At 39.5% G+C, this 20,566-nt stretch overlaps 1 protein-coding gene and 1 long non-coding RNA gene across 2 annotated transcripts; both read right to left on the reverse strand.

The window, feature by feature from the left end:
- Positions 1-1,833: 1,833 nt before the first annotated feature.
- On the reverse strand, positions 1,834-11,271 carry opn4xa (opsin 4xa). Its single transcript, XM_058617485.1, has 10 exons — positions 11,030-11,271; positions 8,459-8,594; positions 5,500-5,633; positions 4,939-5,142; positions 4,668-4,839; positions 3,694-3,855; positions 3,137-3,244; positions 2,883-3,057; positions 2,320-2,468; positions 1,834-2,245 (listed from the first exon to the last, which is right to left on the reverse strand). The coding sequence occupies exons 2-10, from the start codon at positions 8,590-8,592 to the stop codon at positions 2,224-2,226; spliced, it is 1,260 nt and encodes a 419-aa protein (XP_058473468.1). The 5' UTR covers positions 8,593-8,594; positions 11,030-11,271; the 3' UTR covers positions 1,834-2,223.
- Positions 11,272-16,514: 5,243 nt separating this feature from the next.
- LOC131445851 (uncharacterized) lies at positions 16,515-19,850 on the reverse strand. Its single transcript, XR_009233853.1, has 3 exons — positions 17,378-19,850; positions 17,079-17,305; positions 16,515-16,988 (listed from the first exon to the last, which is right to left on the reverse strand). It is a non-coding gene; the product is annotated as an uncharacterized LOC131445851 (long non-coding RNA).
- Between the last annotated feature and the right edge of the window lie 716 nt (positions 19,851-20,566).

Genomic DNA, 20,566 nt, shown 5'->3' on the forward strand with positions numbered 1-20,566 from the left:
TCTCCGACCAAAACATGTAAAAAATGTCTGCCGTGGAAAAAGCCAAAAACACACACTCTACATTTGTCTTGCTATAGCATAGTTTTCTTGCTTTCTTATGGTGTAAAGCCGAGTTGTGTGTCACTCTTTTATCATTCATTATTCAAGTTATTTGGCAGTGACTGCAGGCGGCAGCGTTTACCCTGATTCTAGTGTGCATGGTGTTGCTGTGCTCTCTAGTGGTCAGAAAAGACAGTGCACGTTTCATATTAATGCATAATACTTGCCACTATACAATTAGCAGCCTGGGGGTTAGAAGATTATTGTTAATCCTAAACCTTCATCCACACGTCGGCAGGTCCACGCCTAAACTGCTGTCACTCATCGTGTGTTGTTTGTTGTCGAACTTGACAGAGTGTAGAGCCTGAGGCTCATGTTTTCATGAAACCAAGTGAGGGAAAAGACAATGAACATTCTGAAAATTCTAACTGAAATGACAGAGAGAGAGAGAGAGCCAGTGATAGAAGTCTTTTACCGTTATTTACCACATTCCTGGATTCACTATGCCATGTAAGCTGCATCATGGGACTTAAACTATTCAGGCGTAATTAAAGGTTTTAATAAAATGCACTCAATTGTTGACGTTGTGTTTTCTTAACATTTTAATAGAAATGTTGGCATTCTAAGCTTGAGCAGTATGTATCATTTCCTAGTGAATGTTCTGTGTATCTATTCACTGCTTTGCTGTGCTATTGAACCACTGAAGTGTGCTTGTTCCTTTACATGCAGCTGCACATACCTTTAGATCATCTTTATGTAACTACATAAGCAAACCTGGTGTTAATGATGAAAGACTCTTCAAAAGGGGCTTTTTCTGGGTGTCTGAATAAGGGAAGCGCGCACACACGCACACGCACGCGCGCACACACACGGACGCGCACACACGCACACACACACACACACACACACACACAAAGTGTCTCCTGATAAATGGCAACTGTACCATGTGATGTGAGCAAGGGAAAAGACACAGCAACCCCTCTGTTACATGATCATCAGATCCATATTATGGTCTTTTTTCTGGTTATCACAGTGGCCTGCTTTTTAATCTATAGTGGAGAACATCGATTGGACATTCCATTTACATTGTATATGCACAAGTGTTGACAACCAATCGGCAAAACAGTGAGGTTTTCAATAGAATCACAGAGACATAAATCCATGTCGTGTGCGCGTGTGTGTTTGTAAATAGTTACAGCATCATACTGTATTTGTTGACCAGGCTTTGGTTGTTGGTAAATAATAAATCTGTGAAAATCGGGAATAGCAACATAAACGTTCAGCATGTGTAAGTTGTTCATCTCAACTTTTCAACCCCCTGGCAAACCGACACGAGTGAATTACTGGAGAAAATGTTTTGATTTCATAGCTACAGCGAGAAACCACAGAGGGTTTTGGTTTAAGCGATTTGGGAAAATTAAAACTGACAACGCATTTACTGCAACACAAGATTCGCTCAGACCCTCCTGAAAATGTGTTTCTCTGAGCGCACACACAGGAATGTACTGAAAGAGAAAGAATAATGTGCCTCTGTTGTTCATGTGAAAAAATTATTGATCAGAGTGTATCATGATGTCAGTATGACTTGCTTTTAACGCGGTACCTTAAATGTTCACATTAAACATGTTGTTCACAAAATTAGATGCAGTGAATGAACATCTTGGCTTATATAATATAGTACATTAACGGAAGTGCCTAAAGTCATGTTACAACACATAATATCAGCGATCTACAAAACATAATAAACACAGCGTAATAATGACATTGTAATCCTGTGTAGTCCTGTGTATTGGTTGGCTGGCTGAAATTTAACAGCTACAACTTTGCTGATTCACTCTTCCATGTTACAGTTACACATAGCCATATAAATAAATAAATAACATTTAAGCTTCCTGGTGGGGGAACAGAAATCTTCGCAGACGCAGAGTGGACCAGAGGCGATCAACACTTCCCCGCAGAAGGCCTCACTGTGCAGCTGGGTCTGATGTTGGCTCAGGATTGTGATTCTGCTGTGTCATCCAGAGAGTCTGACCTCACGAAATCCTGCAACTCTTCCCATCTCCGTCTGTCTCCACTTGTCTTGTCACTGTTCATTTTCACCCCACTGTCTCTTGCTTATCTTCCTGTTTCTTCACTTTATTTTTTTTGCTGTAATGACTCATCACCCCTTTCTTCCACATCTGTTCAATGATCCTCTGGACGGAAACTAAATTTGAATAAAATACATATGTAATTAGCAGGGCATACAGTTCTGACATGGTTACAAGGATGATCACCTACCTTATTTGTTGTTGGCTATGGCTTCCCCTTTCATCAATCTGTTTTGCCAATGATTTGTACTCTTTGTCCTTTAGAGCTCCGAGCGAGTAGCTCGACTTCACGCGATGGCTCTGGTCCATATTGTCCAGCTCCACGTCACTCCAAACCTGCTGCAAGGGATGTACACGTCTGTAAATAATTATATAACAACTTCCCTTGGTGTAATAATTGCTGAACAACTAACAGGAGTAGAAATCTGACTTTGAAACAGCAGGGACAGTTGTTTATCTTTGGAATAGTTTAATTATTCCACATTATCTGTTGGTTTTTTTTTCCCATCGCCCTTTCTTGGGTGAGAAATACTGCAACAAAGTTAACAGGCATTTATAGTGCCTATACAAAGAAAGTCTTTTATCCACTATACATCCCATGACTGTAGAACGTAAAGGCCAAAAGATAGAAAGGTCACTATACCAAATCTGTTTCTGTGTTATATCGAAAAAATACCTCCTGACCACTGATGGTGCTGCTCCACCTGTGTTTTCCTATACTCTTTAAAACCCTATTTCAGAACACAAACTCACTGTGTCTGATGTAGACAGAGAGGAAACTCTGTGAAACTTGGTTTTGGAGACTGACGACTGTCTGCTCCACATTGAGTCTCTGAAGGACGACTCGCTGTGTGATATGGATATGCAGTCCCGCCTGGAGGCCTGGTTTAGGAAGCGCAGACAGGGAACCTTTTTTGCAAGAGTGTCCCTGTTAAAAATAAAAAATCCTGTTAACACTCTAGATTTTGTATAAACTCAGATGAGCAAAGTTTGATCGCTGTACTCACCTGTATTTGGCGTGAATGATGGCGTAGATAAAAGGGTTGTAGATTGCTGATGCCTTGGCTATAACAGCAGGCACGGCTTTAGAGTAGGGATTGAGGATGTTTCCATATCTGAAAGTTATAAAGAGTAGAGCACATCGAATCACCGATGATGACAGTGGTAATAGAGTGGGACTAGGGGATGACCTATTTATCAACCGGCGCCAAAAGGACATTTTTACCAAACTGTATCAGCGGATTGTGGCATCACTGGGGACAGAATACGTCACTATTTTGAGTGGAGCTGTCAGTCCACACAAAGTTGAGCCAGAGACTTTCCCTACTAGTACATATAATTAAAATTGTCAGGTTTTTGATTGTGCTCAACCTCTATAGTTGACTTTGTTGCTCAGTTTGTTTCATCATTCCATAGATATTCTGCATGAGGTGGAATATGGGTCACGCCTAAAGACAGAAATGAATTGCAGATTGCAAGCAAGCGTCCTATGTTTCCGAGGCTTTATGTAAGCTGTACATAGCAATTGTTCTAGGACTTTGAGACTGTCGTTCAGTATATTTACCCAGCCCAGGCGATGAGGGTGACACATGCATAAGGTGACCAGGAAAGCACAAACACTATGATGACTACAAAGGCAATCTTGGCCAGCTTCCATTCAGTCTTGATGGACTGCTGTTGGATGAGGGTTGACTTCCTCACCTGAGAGCCCAACTTTTCCACATCTCTGTCAGGACCGAGAGAACAATCAGTACTCAGATAACACGTTCAAGTACTCAAAGACGATCTTTCTACTTTCAATGCACACACAAGGAGACTGATATAGCATGATCAGACAAGCAACAAGGGATATTGTTATTTTTCTTATTCTTATTCCTACTCATATACTTGTCACTTTTGTATTCTTTTTTTAATGATCCCAACTAAAACAAACTATGACAGAAGATACATTATGAATTGAACGTGCAGACAAACAATAACCAGCACACAAATGGTGCTTCTGTGAGTACGAACCCCCACCCTCTTTCCTGGGACTGAAATCCACACACGTAAGCTACTTTCACCACCAAGCAAGCAAGCAAGCAAGCAGGCTTCCCAATAATCAAATATTAAAGGTTTTAGCTTGGTTGTGAGTGAAATACAGCAAAGAAAGGTCTGATAAGAAACCTTAGCTTTGTTAACACACTGTGACATTAAGACTTAGCAGCATGAAAAGCTGGAGGACAAGCAAGATAAGACAGACGTTGGAAAACAGACTGAACATCCAAACACAAATAAAGATGAGAAAAGACATGAAACAGGCACTTTACACACCACATTCACAATATGTGCTTATTATCACATTAACTAGAGCGTATCACAGGGAATTCAAGCCCAAGAAACAAACTGCTGGTGTGACAAATTGCCAGTGGGGAGCTACTGTATGCACTTTAATAATACAATGCTGTTCCAATTATTTAAATGTGCAAGAAATGGCAACATTTCAATTCCAGCCAATGAAAGAAAGCTTGTCATATTCATCCATGCTAAGTAATTCACCTGCTCGTGTGGCGGATTGCCAGGAACATGCACAGGTAACAGTAGGATATAATGCCCAGAGGGATGAAGAACACAAAGCAGCACAACATCAAAGTGTAACTCTTGTTGGACGGAGTAGATGTCACGTAGTCCCACGTGCATGAGGTCATCAGGCCCTCGGGAATATACGAACCTTGAGGAAAAAGGTGAGCCAGAGATGAGAAGAAAGTGTGTACGCTGGTGGAAAAGTACAACACACCAAAAAAAAGTGTAAGCAGAAGAAGTGACTTACTCCACCCCAACAGTGGTGCAAGGCTCCAGGCTAATGAATACAACCACACCAAGGCAATAAAGATGCAAGTGCGCTTCTTTGAGGTCCATCGTATGGCCTGCAGAGGCTTAGTGATGACAATGTAGCGCTCTATAGAGATAGCCAGGAGATTTATCATGGAGGTGATGCCAAATAAAGCGCCACAGAAGGCATACATTTTACATCCTGTGGAGGAAAATGAAGAAAGATGCATTTTAATGATAAGATTCTTACCATGATTCGAGGATTATGACTTACAGGAGGTAATGAATATGATTTACCATATATATCCTAAGAGCTTCCTAAGAGTAAGACAACATGTTCCATAAAGTAAGGCTTTTGCCTAAAATACGTGTAGGTTTTTATTTATTTATTTATTTTTTTTATTTAAAGCAACTACACAATTGTACACACAAACCTTCCTTTAAATCAGCAAATATTATAATGGTATGTCCAAAACAGCTCCAAACACTTACAACACAGACATAAAAAGATGTTAGATATGTAAAGTTGATATGGTTTAACAGAGTGTAAACTAATTACCAGTTTCACCAAAGATCCAGCCTTTGTAAAGAGAGTTGATGAAGAAGATCGGGGACTGTGTCACGGCCATGAGGAAGTCACTGACGGCCAGATTCATGATGAAAAAGTTCGGAGGTGTCCGAAGATTCTTGTTACTGAAACACATAGTTTATGAAATGGTTAAAAAACAAAAAAACAAAAAAAAAGTCTCACATCAGTTGTGCACATGAAAACAAATGATGACATTTTACATGTTTGTGAAGAATACATTTGACTCTGAATTGATTAAATGAACATGGCTTTGTGAAAGGCCATGTTTTGTGCTGCAGAGCTTTAAATGTCAGCAGCTCACGGAGTAGAAAAACACTATTTTGTGGGGACTGCCACAAAAGAGCAACTTCTTTTTCAAACAGATGCCAGTGTTCATGTTTATTTTCATTACCCTGGATTGAAGACATCAGTGGATTTGTGGCAACTTGTGTCTTTAGTTTGTGACACCACATTGGAACCACATACGCCCTCAAATATTCAAGTGTTCTGCTTGTAATTGCCAATAGCACTAGTAACAAGATATTTCCTAACTTTATCACATTTACATTACATAACATCAAAGCCATTGGGGTGAGATTATCTGTCACACTAAAACAAAAACAAACAAGTGTAATTCTTCAAAAACAGCTCTATATTTTTTGCTAAAATGTGTTTTGATTCATGAATTTGCTTGACGTCCATGCTAAGAACTCTTTATTACGTATCACATTATGTGTGTGTCACATACAGGATGACAGTCCTGCCTTCTAAATAGAACACAGTATGTTGCGATAGAAGCTGTTTGTTGTTAAGAAGTTTGTTAATTGAAATCCAGAAGGTTTTGTTTGTTAATATCACTACTGTAGTAATGGTCCTCACAGTGCTGTAATTCTGTGACTTCAAACCAAAGATCGACACACAGATGTCTGTGTGATGATTTTATGTTAGTTTTATACAAGATAGCTGTTACTTTCAGGCTTTTTGTAATTGTGTGACTGCCTACGTGTGTTTTGCTGTTGATTTTTTTTAATGCAGTGATGTGACAGCTTTTCTCTTAGCTTTAATGTCTGTTAATATCTCACTTCCCAAAAGCCTAACCAGGGACTGCAAATGAGTCCTGGCTAGAGATCCTACGTGTATGTACACTACATTTGTTGCACAAGATGTAACAATGCCTACATGTATTGTCCCTGGCAAATAAATGAATAAATAAATAACTACATCCTGCACACATAAAATGGAGAGACACAAATACAATAGATATCCTATGAAGGCGTTGTGGCTTTGAAAGCCATAAGGCAAAGGTCCGTGTATGTACATCCCTGCTGAATTAGCTGCTGAAATGACAAAGAGTCAGTTGAAGCGAACACTTCCATCAACCACAGGTCAAGAAACCAATTATAAATGTCCTTTATTCTCCACACTGAGTTGAGAATAGTACAATTGAAGCGTCCTTTGATGTCTTGAAGCTGTGTCAGTGTGCAGTTTATGTGTACATACATTAGTTCATACCCACTGCAACAGTAAGTAAAGGGACACAGATGTCAGATAAATGATGTGTGTGAATGATTATGAATTAAAGCACAATGACTGAATACCATGTGTCCCTTCATGGTTACGTTAGTGACAGCCTCTGGGCATTGTCTCTGCGGTTTGCCCAGCGACTGTTGACATAAAAATAAAAAGAAAACACTGCACAGACAGATTAGTTGAGTGTTTTTGTGTGTTTAAATGCAGGCGAGTGGGTGTGTTCCGTGTTGTGACTGGAGCTGGGATCGATTTGAGATACATAGACGAGTGTCAGTGGAAGTGACCTTAATGCAGAAAACATGTCAGGCCCAGGCTCGTATCTAACACTTGCGTTTTAGTGGGGCCCTATATACCCAGAGGGGGCCATCGCTTATATTGTCACACATACACAGGTAGGTGTGTGTATATAACAAACAGAAAAACTGCAAGTTAATATAATTTAGTAGCTTAATTTAGATAAGATCTGCATTCTTTTGCATGGGCGATCATAATATGCAACCACTAATTATATTATTTTTTATTTGTTAGATCAGTTTTACACGAAAATTATTTTTAATCCACTGCATGGATTTAAAATTGTTATTAAACATGTTTGTCTTCACCATATGTGAGAAAAAATAGTCAGATGCAACGTCAACACAAAAGCATTAGGGCTGCAAAATATGTTTTTGATTAAGTGATTACTCGTGGATTACTAAATGAATAACCAACAACTTTATTAATCCATTAATGTGCTGAAATGTGTGAATATTTGTATGGTTTATTTGCTCTGTAGAAATCAGAGAGATGTCTTTAATTCCTGGACTAAACAAGACATTTGAGTACAAACAACCAATCAAATTATGGAAGTAATTATCAACAGTTGAATCAACTATGAAAATGACCATGTCATGATGATACACTGAAGGTCAGAACATTCACAAAGAAGATGAACTGAGGTCTTCATCACCAGATGAACATATTGTTGTTTTACTGACAAACTATAAAAGGTATAGTCATTATCGATGATATTTCTCAATTTAATTAAAGTGACTAATACTTTCACATATCTGTAATGTTTGGACAGTCAGTAAACAAATCAGTGCTGGCGATAAAAGCCTCTGTGTAACTCGCTTACATTGAATTCTGGTGAAGTCTCACACTGTGTGACTTCACAGAATTTGTTCTGAGGCCCAGTTTGTTCAATTCAATTGTCGTTACTTAATTTAGTACCACAGGATTCTACTTAAACTACGAGTTACTAAAGCATTAGAATGTGTAGATTACTGTTACTTCAAAATAACCCGCACTTTTAGCTCACGGGCTCAACATCAAGAGCCAAATAATGACATATATTATTCAAAAAAGTAGAATAACAACAAAGTAAAACTGTATGCTGAATAACATAACACATTTTTCAGCATCAGGAAACAATGCTTACCAGAAAAAGGCGTACATGACGAGGGCGTTCCCGCTAACACCCACTGTTCCAATCACGAAGACAAAGAAGGCAACGATGTAGTGAGCGTGGTCCTGGACGTCCACCTGACGGTAGAATCCTCGGTCCACGTCCATTTCTGTGACAGCAAACACAAGCGCAGATGTCAGTGTCCGTCCTCACACTAACTTCCCTGACATCGTGTAAGTGCACTTGTGTTATTATTGAGCAAGTTAAGCAAGTTCTGGAGGCCGAAACAGATGTGATGTGTGGCATCGTCTTTCATGCAGCTGTTTTTAGTGGAGTCAGCATTTCATTATGTTATAGATATATATTCCCTTTTAGCCCCTTCCATTGTCGTTGTTCTTCTTTGTATTTTAGCTTTAGAAATCTGAACATATCCTCAATTCCCCTGTTGTAAGCCTGAGGCAATCCCCTGCATTTCCTCCCCGCTCACTGCTGATGTTTTAAAAGTCTATTGTGAACTTTGTGGAGATTTCAAACAGGAAATTTTAGAAGTTACTGCACTTTTAAAGTAGGGTAATGTATCTGTATGTTTTCAGGAATAGTCAGTGTGTTGTTTTTAGTTGATTTGACATTGTACAAACCCTGTGTTTTCTCATCATTAAGTTACCTGTGTACAGTTTATTAGACAATACGTTTTGGCATAGACTGAAAAATCTCAGCAGACAATTTTCGTTGAAATTCATGTAAAAACAGAAATACTCCGTTTTGAGGATCTTACACGCTTGGATAGTCCTCTCTCTTTTAAACAGGTGCTTTTAGGGCTGATATGTGACAATATTCTCTCTCCCAAAGTCTGAAAAAACGCCAGTAATCCAGTTTTAACTGTGTTTTTCGAAACTGATTGCATTTTCCAGATAGTATTTCACATGCTGACCCGACGGGTTAAGCAATTTAAATGTTCCCCCTGCAGCTTTCTAGACAAATAACACATTTTACAGTTTATAGAACCAGAAGGATTATTATAATCAGTGCCTTTCAATATCAATTATTAACCCTTGCAAAACTGTCAAATCAGTTGGCTATGGTGTTAATCATGATAAGAGTGGTAAGAGCCGTGCAGCAAACAATCATTGAAGAGATCCTGAGAGATGACATTTGAAAGATTTTATGAGATTAAACAAACAACACGAGAAATTCTCCATATTAAAGCCAACGTTGCACTTTAAATGTGTCATGGGCAAGATGTACCATGGAGGTTTGTTGTAAAGGAGTGAGAAATGTGATTATATCAATACATTTCACATAATGAAAATGGCTCTGTGGACTTTGCTGTTACATGTGGCCTCTGCTCAGCAGCGGCAGGGATTAGGATTGAGCAAAAGGGATTTCCATGTTATTTTAATGTGATGGAATCAGGTGAGCACATTAAGTCACAAATTATTAACCGCATTAATCCTTTGTAAGCTCACTTCCTGTCTGTGTCTGCTTTCACACCAGAGCGGAGTTCTAGTGCCGAGCGCGGCAAACTGCCACATCACATCAATTGCATAAAGATGCGGGAAAACATCTGTCATGTACGGCATTAATAATTTCGCTTGTGCCAGAATAAATCCATGTTATAAATAGTCTCTGCGATTATTCTGCAGTTAATCCAGTATAGAGCACGTTGCGTCGTTTGTCTCATTGATCGTGCAGCATTTTCTGTTGTGGTATGAAAAGATGACTACACATGCACAGAGATGTTTTTTACAGCCCAATGGGCGACGTGCACACGAGCGTGCACATGCAGCGTGTCAGGTCGACACAAGGAAGTCTTGCTGTGCTCAGTGAAGCCTGTGAGTCAGAGACCCACAATCACCTCCTGCTTCCCCTCACTGGGCATCAAAGCATCGTCTCATATGAACCACTTAAGGACGCATCATTTAAATACATGTCTCTTCCTACAGGTGACATGACCATTTCCTTTGATAGAGTAGAGCAATTTGTGTGCACGTGTTATGTAGCTCTTAAAGTACATTTTAAAAAATCAATTAACAGATCAAATGAAATTCAAAAATTGAAATATACTCGAAATCTTTCAGGCCTGCAAATAACTGTTTTCGTAATGGAATCATCTGTTGATTATTTTGTCAATTCGTTTCAGAAAATCTTAGATATTATAATGCCAATAATAGCTATTCACAGCACTTGTTTTAATTATTTAAAAAAACAAACAATCACCCAAACCGGTGAATGGATCATCTAATTCATTTAGTAATCGACTAATAAAGGATCATCTCTTCATCATTATAGCCTCACAAACGTGACACAGTTTGTTGATTGTGTTTGTCAGAGTGTCGATCTGTTTTGCATTACATTTAGGAAGGAATGCCCCCATGGTGAGACACAAAAATGAACCTGGTACAACATGCAAGCTTAGACCAAAAAAGAATAAGTATTTCTTCAAATCCTTTGTTTGAAATAACACAAGATGCAATGTAAACTCTTGTTTACTTTGATAGTTTGCACTCTTTACAATTTTTTTGTCAGTAACAAATATCACAGCGAGAGGCTCCGGTCAAATTAAAACTTGAAAAACTTGAATTTGTTAATAAAGTTTTACTCTACCTTATACAGAGAGCGAAGCCTACCCTCTCTCCCTCTCTCCCTCTCTCTCCAGGGCACGTTTGTGTTTGAAAAGTGAAGTGGTAAAGAGGATCAGAGACCCTGAGGCTGCACAGAATAGATGCAGGGGGGAAAAAAAATCCAGCACGCTGACAGTTTAAATGTCTTTAAATGAGTGAGACTGATGACCCCTTCTTCATCTTTAGTCCACCAAGTTAGAAAGAGATTCTCTCATACGCCGCAGCAGCAGCAGCAGCAGCAGCAGCAGGGAGCTCCTGATACTGGTGCTTGGGAGAGTGTGAGAATACACACTGTAAAGACAGATCAAAAACGAGCAGCAGCACATTGACCCATCCCCCTGCGAGCCAGTGTGTGTGTGTGTGTGTGTGTGTGTGCATGCATTAGACTGTATCTGTGTTGCTGCCTGTTGTTTCTTTGTGTGGTAAAAAATGGTAATAGATTGGTCTGATTACACTGAAGACAGCTTAACTAACAACTCGTAAGGTCTGAGTATCATTTGAAAACATAAACCATCAGAGCATCATTTTTTAAAAAGCATTGATTTCTGTGTATCTAATACCATCACAATTGGCACAACTGTATACAAGCGCCAGAGTCTTGCAGTTTTACCTAGAATCAGACTTGTGCCTACTCATCCGTGTATGAGGAGAATCTTGAAAAAAGCACTCAGGTAAAAAGCCTCCCAATGTTTATCATCTCATGCACAACTAAGTAGGCAACTGCAGCACTTCCTCTTATCCCTAATATTTTCCTCGTCTTAACAGACATTACCAGACAAACGATTGTTTTGCTTGATTCTCATATCTCGTGGTCGTATGAATACAAAACAGGTGATGCAGTGACTTATGAAATGGGTTTTCCCCCATGAAGATCCAGCTTTGATACCATGTACAGGAGAAACAGGGAGGGAGGGTAAGCCTTTACACTTATGGGTCACTGCAGTTCCAGTCCGATCGACACACATTTGCCAGCCATTTAGCTTACTATAATGCATTCTGACATGTAGCATATCAGTCATTTGTTGCTGTTCCTTTTTTTTTTTTTTGCATCATGTTATTTTCCCAGGTCAAGTGGTATTTTTGGATCTCATTCATGGATTCGCTGTGTCAAACGACCAAGTTGTGATGACCGCCTGATATGCTGAGTAACGTCATGGGTACAAGGCGGAACTGTTTTCAGTACATGGCTCAAACAATGCGAGCTTTCACTAACACGCAAAGAAAATCCTTAACTGCTTGCAGGGGAAAATGTGCACAATACGTAAAAAATAAAAAATAAAAATATTGAGCAAAATCCGAAACAACAGCCAGAGATTGCTGAATTGTGCAACTTTTCAGTGCCTATAAGCTACACACGATTCTCTCTCTCTCTCTCTGTGTTTTTGTAGTGGCACAGAGTGATGCATTTTAGATCAGGACTGATGCGGGGAAGGTGGAGGCACAACAGCTATGCTAGTAAAGTGAGATGGCAGCAAACTTAACCTTCATATGACCATCAAGATAATTAGGCTGTCTGGATTTGTATTGATTTTATGGCTGTAGTATTGTCAAAAAACGTTCAACGTTACCTTAATTCACACCCTGGACTGGATCACAAACGGTCTAGGAGTTACGGTAACAAGAAGTACGCATGCCAAATTCTGTCGGCGACGACACAGAAGGGTCACAGAAGGGTTAAGGTTAAAGAATTAACCATAGTTCTCTGAAACAGTAGTAAGAAACCAATAAAAATATTGACCTATAGTTGTCCTTTCAGAAAACTCTGAAGCTTTAAAGATAAATAATTTTGTGTGTTCTCTAGGTTTAAGGTAAATTGTGGTTTGCATTATATGTAGATTAGAGGAGAAAGATAGAGCAATTTAAGGAGGATTTGACTGTGCATGTCCTGTGACTGTAATGTACCAGTGTGAACCAGTGAGTGATTTAAACATTAATTTAGTGGATCCACAAGAGCTGTGACGTCAGGTGTTTTCAACAGGACATAAGACGGGATGAGAGAGCACTGTATGTTTGCCTGAGGTGACCTCCGCCACGACAACAATCAACCGTCCAATTAGTGTCAAAATGGTCTGTCACCTCTGTCACTCAGTGTTAGGTGTGAAAAGGAAAAAATCCATTCTGCAAACCACACTGTGGTTAACAGTAAGGAGGTGGAAGGGACAAGCAAACTTACAAAATCACCTTATGCACGTGTGGACATGCAGGAACATTGTCCCGACAAAAATCTGAACAAAACAAAAACAATTTTTTTGACATACTGTGAAAATGTCCTCCTCATAACAAGGTCACACAAGGACGTTAGGATTTGTAAATTATAATAACTGAACTGCAGTAATAAGAGAAATATGTACACTTTTAGTAGCAGATAACATGACTTATTTACCTAGGTAGGTAAATAAAGAGGGAATCTAATAGATGCATAGATGACACCGATAATCATCATCATGTCATATTGGTAGGATTGATGATACTCCGGCCCTGAATTAGTCTATATGAAAATATTCAATTTCGAAAACACTTCACAACACCTTCAAACTTGGTGAGGTCACTGTAGACAAGTTGAGGATCTAAAGTTGCTGAAAGTTTTTTTTTTAAAATGTCCCATGGTGTATGAGATAGGGGGCGCCTATCTCGTAATCTGGCGATAATTCAGAACGAAACTCTTGTAAGTTTGATGGAAGGTCCGATCCCAACCAAACTTGCTATGATTGATGGCTCGTTGCTGAAAACGGTACATTTTGAAAACAGCGCCCCCTGGCGATGGCAGACAGAATTACACATACAGTTTTAGATGCTGTTCTAACAGGGATTGTTGTATCCACCTGAAACTTGATGTGAGACCCCAGACCCATCCTGAACAAAAGATTACCTCCCCACAGGAAGTAGAAGCCCAAAACAGTAAGTAAAGTCGAAGGTGGGCACATGGAGACTCGCGAGCCCTTGAGCTCCAACCCGTCCAGAACGGCTTGCAGTACTAGTTTTTAAATTTCTTTGTTCTATACAACACAAATCTTTAAAACCAATTCATTTTGTGGACAAAACAAGACATTTGAGAACATCATTTCCAGGTTTGAGAAACAATGATCAACATTTTTCAACATTTTCTGGTCCAAGGAATCAAAAAAAATAATTGACTAGTGAATTGATTATAAAAAAAAAATAAAAAAATAAAAATCAGCCCCCTTCTCCACAATAGCATCATCACACAATCAAAATGATGGTCAACTATTTTTCTTGTCAAATTCACGATGCACTGGATACTGAGACTGGAAGAATCGTCTCCTCGCCCCTCTCTCATCTTGGGTCACCAGTGTTTGCAGCTTGCAACAAGCTACTGACTTTTTTGGTGTTTTATTTAACTGTTGAATATTTTCCTGCACTAATATGTGGAGCGTTATCTGGCTGTGATTCATCACATCACCTACTAGAGGCTGAGACAGTCAGAAATATAAGCATTGCATGTAGCTGCTCATATTGCTGCTGGTGTTAGGAACTAGAGCTGAAGCGATTAATCGATGAATCGATTACTAAATTAATCGACAACTATTTTGATAATCATTTAATCGGTTTGAAGCTTTTTTCATGATTAAAACAAGATTTCTGATTGTTTAAGCTTCTTAAATATGAATATTCTCTTCATTTCTTTGCTCTGGATAACAAAGAAATCATTAAAAGTCAATCATTTTGGTTTGTGGACAAAACAAGACATTTGAGAATATCATCATGTTTTGGTTTGACGAACACCAAACAAATTTTTTTAAGGTTTTCTGATATTTTATGGACCAAAAGATTAATCGAGAAAATAATCGACTGATTCATCGATTATGAAAATATTCGTTAGTTGCAGCTCTATTAGGAACTTCAACACTGTACAAATAACTATTTGAATAGCACTTTTCAAAACAACTCTACAAAGTGCTTTCCATAGCAGAAAAATAAAACCTTTAAGCGTAAAATGGTAAAGACAGAATTAAAAGATAAAATGAAAAGCCAGATGAAATAAAATAGTAAAAATACATCTGTAGTTAAAAGAAGGCATTTTAAAGCAAAGTAGTCTAACTTTCAGTGGCATATTTTTATGCATTAGCCATATTTGGTGTTAGTGGGTAGAAGTAAGGAAGTTATGAGATGGGGCAAGTAGCCGCATCACCATCCACTGTAGCATTCCCTGCTTTAGAGTCCAATTTATTATATTCCCTTTAAAACCTTGTACAAATCCATATAGGGGACCAATCCTCAATGTTGAGTTGTTTTTGCAACTGATGCAGATGCACTTGAACACAAAGCACTCAGTGCAGTTAAATGCAATTTAACTACATTTGTGATCATTGTTTAGTTTGAATGCCAGCAGTTATACAGCTCCTCAAGGTCAACACAACTTCTATCCTTAATCTTAATACACAAGTTAGTACTAGAGTTCAAGGGTCACATTTTCTTTCTACCAATAATTGGAGTAGTAATGCAATTGTGATCTTAAAAGCGTCTTAAAACTAGGAGATCTGGTTAATATAAAAGTAAAAAATGTTGACATCTATGATTATACAGGACCTGGTTAAGATCAACCGAACACTTGGAGCAGTGTCAAAAGGTGCCAAGTCTACATTTCTTATTAAAGAATTCCAAATCTTTAAGTCAAAGCACAAACTTGTCAAAAAAACACTCATCACAGAAAAAATACAAGTCAACCATAAAGTTAAGAACAAAAGTTTTACTTTATAAAAAAAAAAGGCAATAAATACAAGTTTTCAACATCAAACATTACAGGCTGAAAGTAGCAGTGTCTGTATTTTAGTCTGGTGATGCATCACATGTACAGTGTTTTGTAATGTGTGGTTGTGGGTCAGTGGGGATGGGGGGGGGGGGGGGGGTTTTAAAGTCCATTTAAAAAAATAAAAAAAAGTGACCATGTCCTGTTGGGCAGAGTGACGTAGCAGCCATTGAGGCATTTGTACAGTTTGGCAAGGTCCAACATCTAACAAAAGAAATAAAATGAACATTGCGTACCATCTGAAAGAACGTACCTGAAGACATTACGTGAAAAACAGGCGTCGTCGTAGAAGGGTCGGTTCATCTTGGGCGAGGTCATCACCGCAGCCATCCAGGACCGGACTTCTCCAGGTCGTGGTGTCCAACATGGACTACAGACACTTGTTTGCCGAAATAGCTAGTGTATGGTGAGGTGTTCACCCTAATGTTCTATCAAAAATCCCACTTTGTCCTATCATTTCAACCAGCTGCCAGCTTCTCAAATAAGAGGCAAAAGACCACTTGTGTTTCCACATTTACATGATCACTGTTAACCACAAAGCTCCAGACACCAAGTCAATCCAAGAAAAAAATAACGAAAAATAAATTAAATAGCTGCAGCTGCTCACTCCTGCTACAAGAGGGTACTTGCACAACAGTCTTTAACATGAAGCCAAATTCTGTCTGATTTTCTAAACATCATGACTCCTGGAATTCAGCCCACAGAACAAAGGTTTTATTTCAAGTTTCGTATCGAAAGATAAAAAGTTTGAACATTTGGCGCAACTTTCACTTAAATAATCCGAGTTGTCTCTCTGCCAGGTTTGTGTCCTCCTAAAGAAAAGAAACGCGCTCTAAACCTGCAACCTACAATCTCATTTATGAAAGAAACTATGCAGGATAGCCCTGCATCCCTAAGGCGAGTAACGCATAGTTTTGCAGGGGAAGATAAAAATCCCCTGCTGGGAGGCCTCCCAACATGACGCGCAAAAAGACTATGAACACAAAAAGGTTCAACTCCTTTAGAGGGAAATAAACTTGGCAGAGTGAGACAAGTCAGCATCGATATTAAATTAATGGGTCAGGGGGGATGGGGGGGTTAAAGTCCATTTAAAAAAAAAAAAAATCTTGGTGACCATGTCCTGTTGGGCAGAGTGACGTAGCAGCCATGTGTACAGTTTGGCAAGGTCCAACATCTAACAAAAAAAATAAAATAAAGAGTCAGCACACTTTAGTATTAAGTAAATATGGATTAAACATATTGAGTACCATCTGAAAGAACGTACCTGAAGACATCCCGTAGAAAAGAGGCGTCATCGCAGAAGGGTCGGTTCATCTTGGACGAAGTCCTCATCGCAGAAGGGTCGGTTCATCTTGGGCGAAGTCCTCGTCGCAGAATGGTCGGTTCATCTTGGGCGAGGTCATCACTGCAGCCACCCAGGACGGGACTTCTCCAGGTCGTGGTGTCCAACATGGAGTCCTCTGATCCAGGAATGTGCTGCAGCCTCCATCTCTTCAAAACAAGAAAGAATTTGATAAGTCACAAGAAAAAAAAAACAAATGACAAAATCCTCAGGTAGCTCACCTGGTCAAGTGTGACAGGTCCTCACATCCAGTCAGAGCTCACCAATGGATGCCCTCCCTAACCTATATCTGCCTTTCCTGTTCTACACTGACAGTTACAGGCAATCTTTGCCAGCCATTTGGTATGATGCTAACCCCAATGTCTTGGCTGGCTGCATGAAAAACTGTAAATCTCCCAGTTGCCCAGACAAACGTTCCTTCTGATTCTGTAGCTTAGCCGCAAAAAGGTCCTCTGCTAAAACCCTCATTTTGCTAAGCATGAAATCAATTCCACTTTCCTGTCCTCAGATCTCATTTTCTCTCCCTGCAGCCTTTCAACAGCCATTGCTGTTGTAACATCTGCAAGAGGCAGCAGTTTCACAATTCAGAGCTTCTCGTGTGTTTAGCAAGATGTGGCACCAGAGTATTGACAAAGCAGACACCTGAAAATGCTTGACCCCAATTTAAACGAATGCTTCACCACCTACATGTGATGTGATGTGATTTACACTACAAACCTGTCGATTCCAATCCTTTGTTTCGGAGGAAGTTAAATGCATATCATGACAGGCTGAGTCACAAAATCAGATGGATCCTTGTCTGATTTTGGAAACTGCACAGCCATGGTATGCCACTCAGTCAGGATCCGTGGCCAGATTTCCTCACACACAGAGAAGAAGGGGAAAGACAAAATGCCTTACCATGTTACGAGTCGACTCAATTTACCTTGTTCTCTGTTGTGTGAAGAAGACCCAGCTCATAAAATCTTGACTGATTTAAAAATTGAGCACTTAAATCACTCAAACATCGATGCTGTTGGGTCATGCAGAGAGCTTGCGATCTTTTGCATGGTTTCCCAAACATTTAGAGGTCAGGTTACTGACCCCAAGAATGTCAAATTCAATGATTTTTTTGCCCTAAACTGATGAACCATTTGGGTAAATTAGATCAAGCATTTAAAAGGTGTTTACATTGTTAATAGTCCAATGACACTTCTTACCCAACACATGAAGACGCAGTGAATCAGGATACGGCTACCTTTAGCAGATGCAACAGCAGCAGTGGGTGGTGGAAGGCTGGGGGGAGAAAAAAATTGATATGGAGACAAGTTGGAGGAATCATTTAATGCATAGCTCAACAATAGTTAAAGCAGAGAGAAACTTCAGGGCAAGTCTACAAAAATCAGAGGAGGAACTTCGCCAACACATCTAAGAGATAGCAGTTTCTCATGCAACCAACCAAGACATTGGGATTAAGCATCTTCCTAATGACTCTACAAGCTGCCTAAATTGTGGAATTTGAAAGAAAGTAATGGGTAATAACGGACTACAGACACTTGTTCGCCAAAATAGCTAGTGTATGGTGAGGTGTTAACCCTATGCTCGATCAAAAATCCCACTTTGGGCAAGCCATAAAGTCCTATCATTTCAACCAGCTGCCAGCTTCGCAAATAAGAGGCAAAAGACCACTTGTGTTTACACGTTTACATGATCACTGTTAACCACAAAGCTCCAGACACCAAGTCAATCCAAGAAACAAATCAAATAACGAAAAATTAAAAAGCTGCAGCCGCTCACTCCTGCTACAAGAGGGTACTTGCACAACAGTCCTTAACATGAAGCCAAATTCTGTCTGATTTTCTAAACATCATGACTCCTGAAAGTCAGCCCACAGAATAAAAGGTTTTATTTCAAGTCGTCCGAAAGATAAAAGGTTTGAACATTTGGCGCAACTTTCACTTAAATAATCCGAGTTGTCTCTCTGCCAGGTTTGTGTCCTCCTAAAGAAAAGAAACGCGCTCTAAACCTGCAACCTACAATCCCATTTATGAAAGAAACTATGCAGGATAGGCCTGCATCCCTAAAGGCGAGTAACACGTAGTTTTACAGGGGAAGATAAAAATCCCCTGCTGGGAGGCCTCCCAACATGACGCGCAAAAAGACTATGAACACAAAAAGGTTCAACTCCTTTAGAGGGAAATAAACTTGGCAGAGTGAGACAAGTCAGCATCAATATTAAATTCGATTTAAGTTAGCGACTACAAAAGGCTGATGGCAGTGCGTTAAGTGCCAACAAAATCCAGATCTAAAGTATATCATAACATTATCCATGGGCTGAATAACACCTACAATCTAATGTGACTACACTTGCATATAAATCAAAAGTTTAGCTTCATAATCAAATCAGGATCCAGTTATCTTAAAGCAATTACCAGTTGAGAATAAAGGAAGACCTGCTCTAGCTCCTCGTAATCAATTACTACATTTTTACAGCACTTTGAAATAACTTTAGACAAGTTACAGTAAACTTTGATGTATTTACTACATGATCAGCTTCCACGTTTGTCAACAGGGCCAAGTTGCAACTATTAACTTTTTAAATCAAAGCCATTTAAAAATTAGGTACCAGAATTTCCTGCAGAAAACTAATCAACTATTTAAGTCGAGACTAAATCCAACACAGGACAGACGGGAGGGAGGGAGGGAGGGGGAGGGGGAGGGGGAGAGAGAGAGAGAGAGAGAGAGAGAGAGAGAGAGAGAGAGAGAGAGAGAGAGAGAGAGAGAGAGAGAGAGAGAGACTGACTTAGTAGGAAAAACAGATCAGAAATGATAGACTGGCATGAAGACCAAGTACAGACATGACACAGTGGCCATGAAGAATCAAGATTCAGGTGAGAGCAGGTATAGTAATGGCACAGCGGCCAAGCAAGAAAGAAAAACTGCACTTACCATTTGAAATTTTACTTTAACTAAAACGCAATCTAATTAGGTTGGACATGCAGATATGTCGGTGCTCCTCTTGATTGATGCTAAAAGAAAAGTACAGGTTAGTTCACTTACTGTGCATGGACGCGGAGGCACCCATGTTTGCCTATGTAAAATGACTATACGCGCAAGGCCAGACGTACAATAACACAAATAGACCACGAAGGCGCGGGCACAGTTAGCGATCATGGCCTACTTGCATTAAGGGACGTGTGGCCATACAAAGGCAATGGCATGGCTGCCATCCAAAGCCAGGTACTGTGTTAGTAGATCACCAGGATCTATTTTAACGTTCTAGGGCTAATGGTAGATTAATGGCCACGATGGAAAAGAGAAAAAAAAAAAGGCACAACGGCCAAGAAGTCTAAGCCTTGTGACAGAGCGTACAAGGCACAACATTAATTCATTATGTTTATCATTCAGATAGAGAATTTCAAACTCCATCA

The sequence above is a fragment of the Solea solea genome, chromosome 19, assembly GCF_958295425.1.
Source record: "Solea solea chromosome 19, fSolSol10.1, whole genome shotgun sequence".
Lineage (NCBI taxonomy): Eukaryota > Metazoa > Chordata > Actinopteri > Pleuronectiformes > Soleidae > Solea > Solea solea.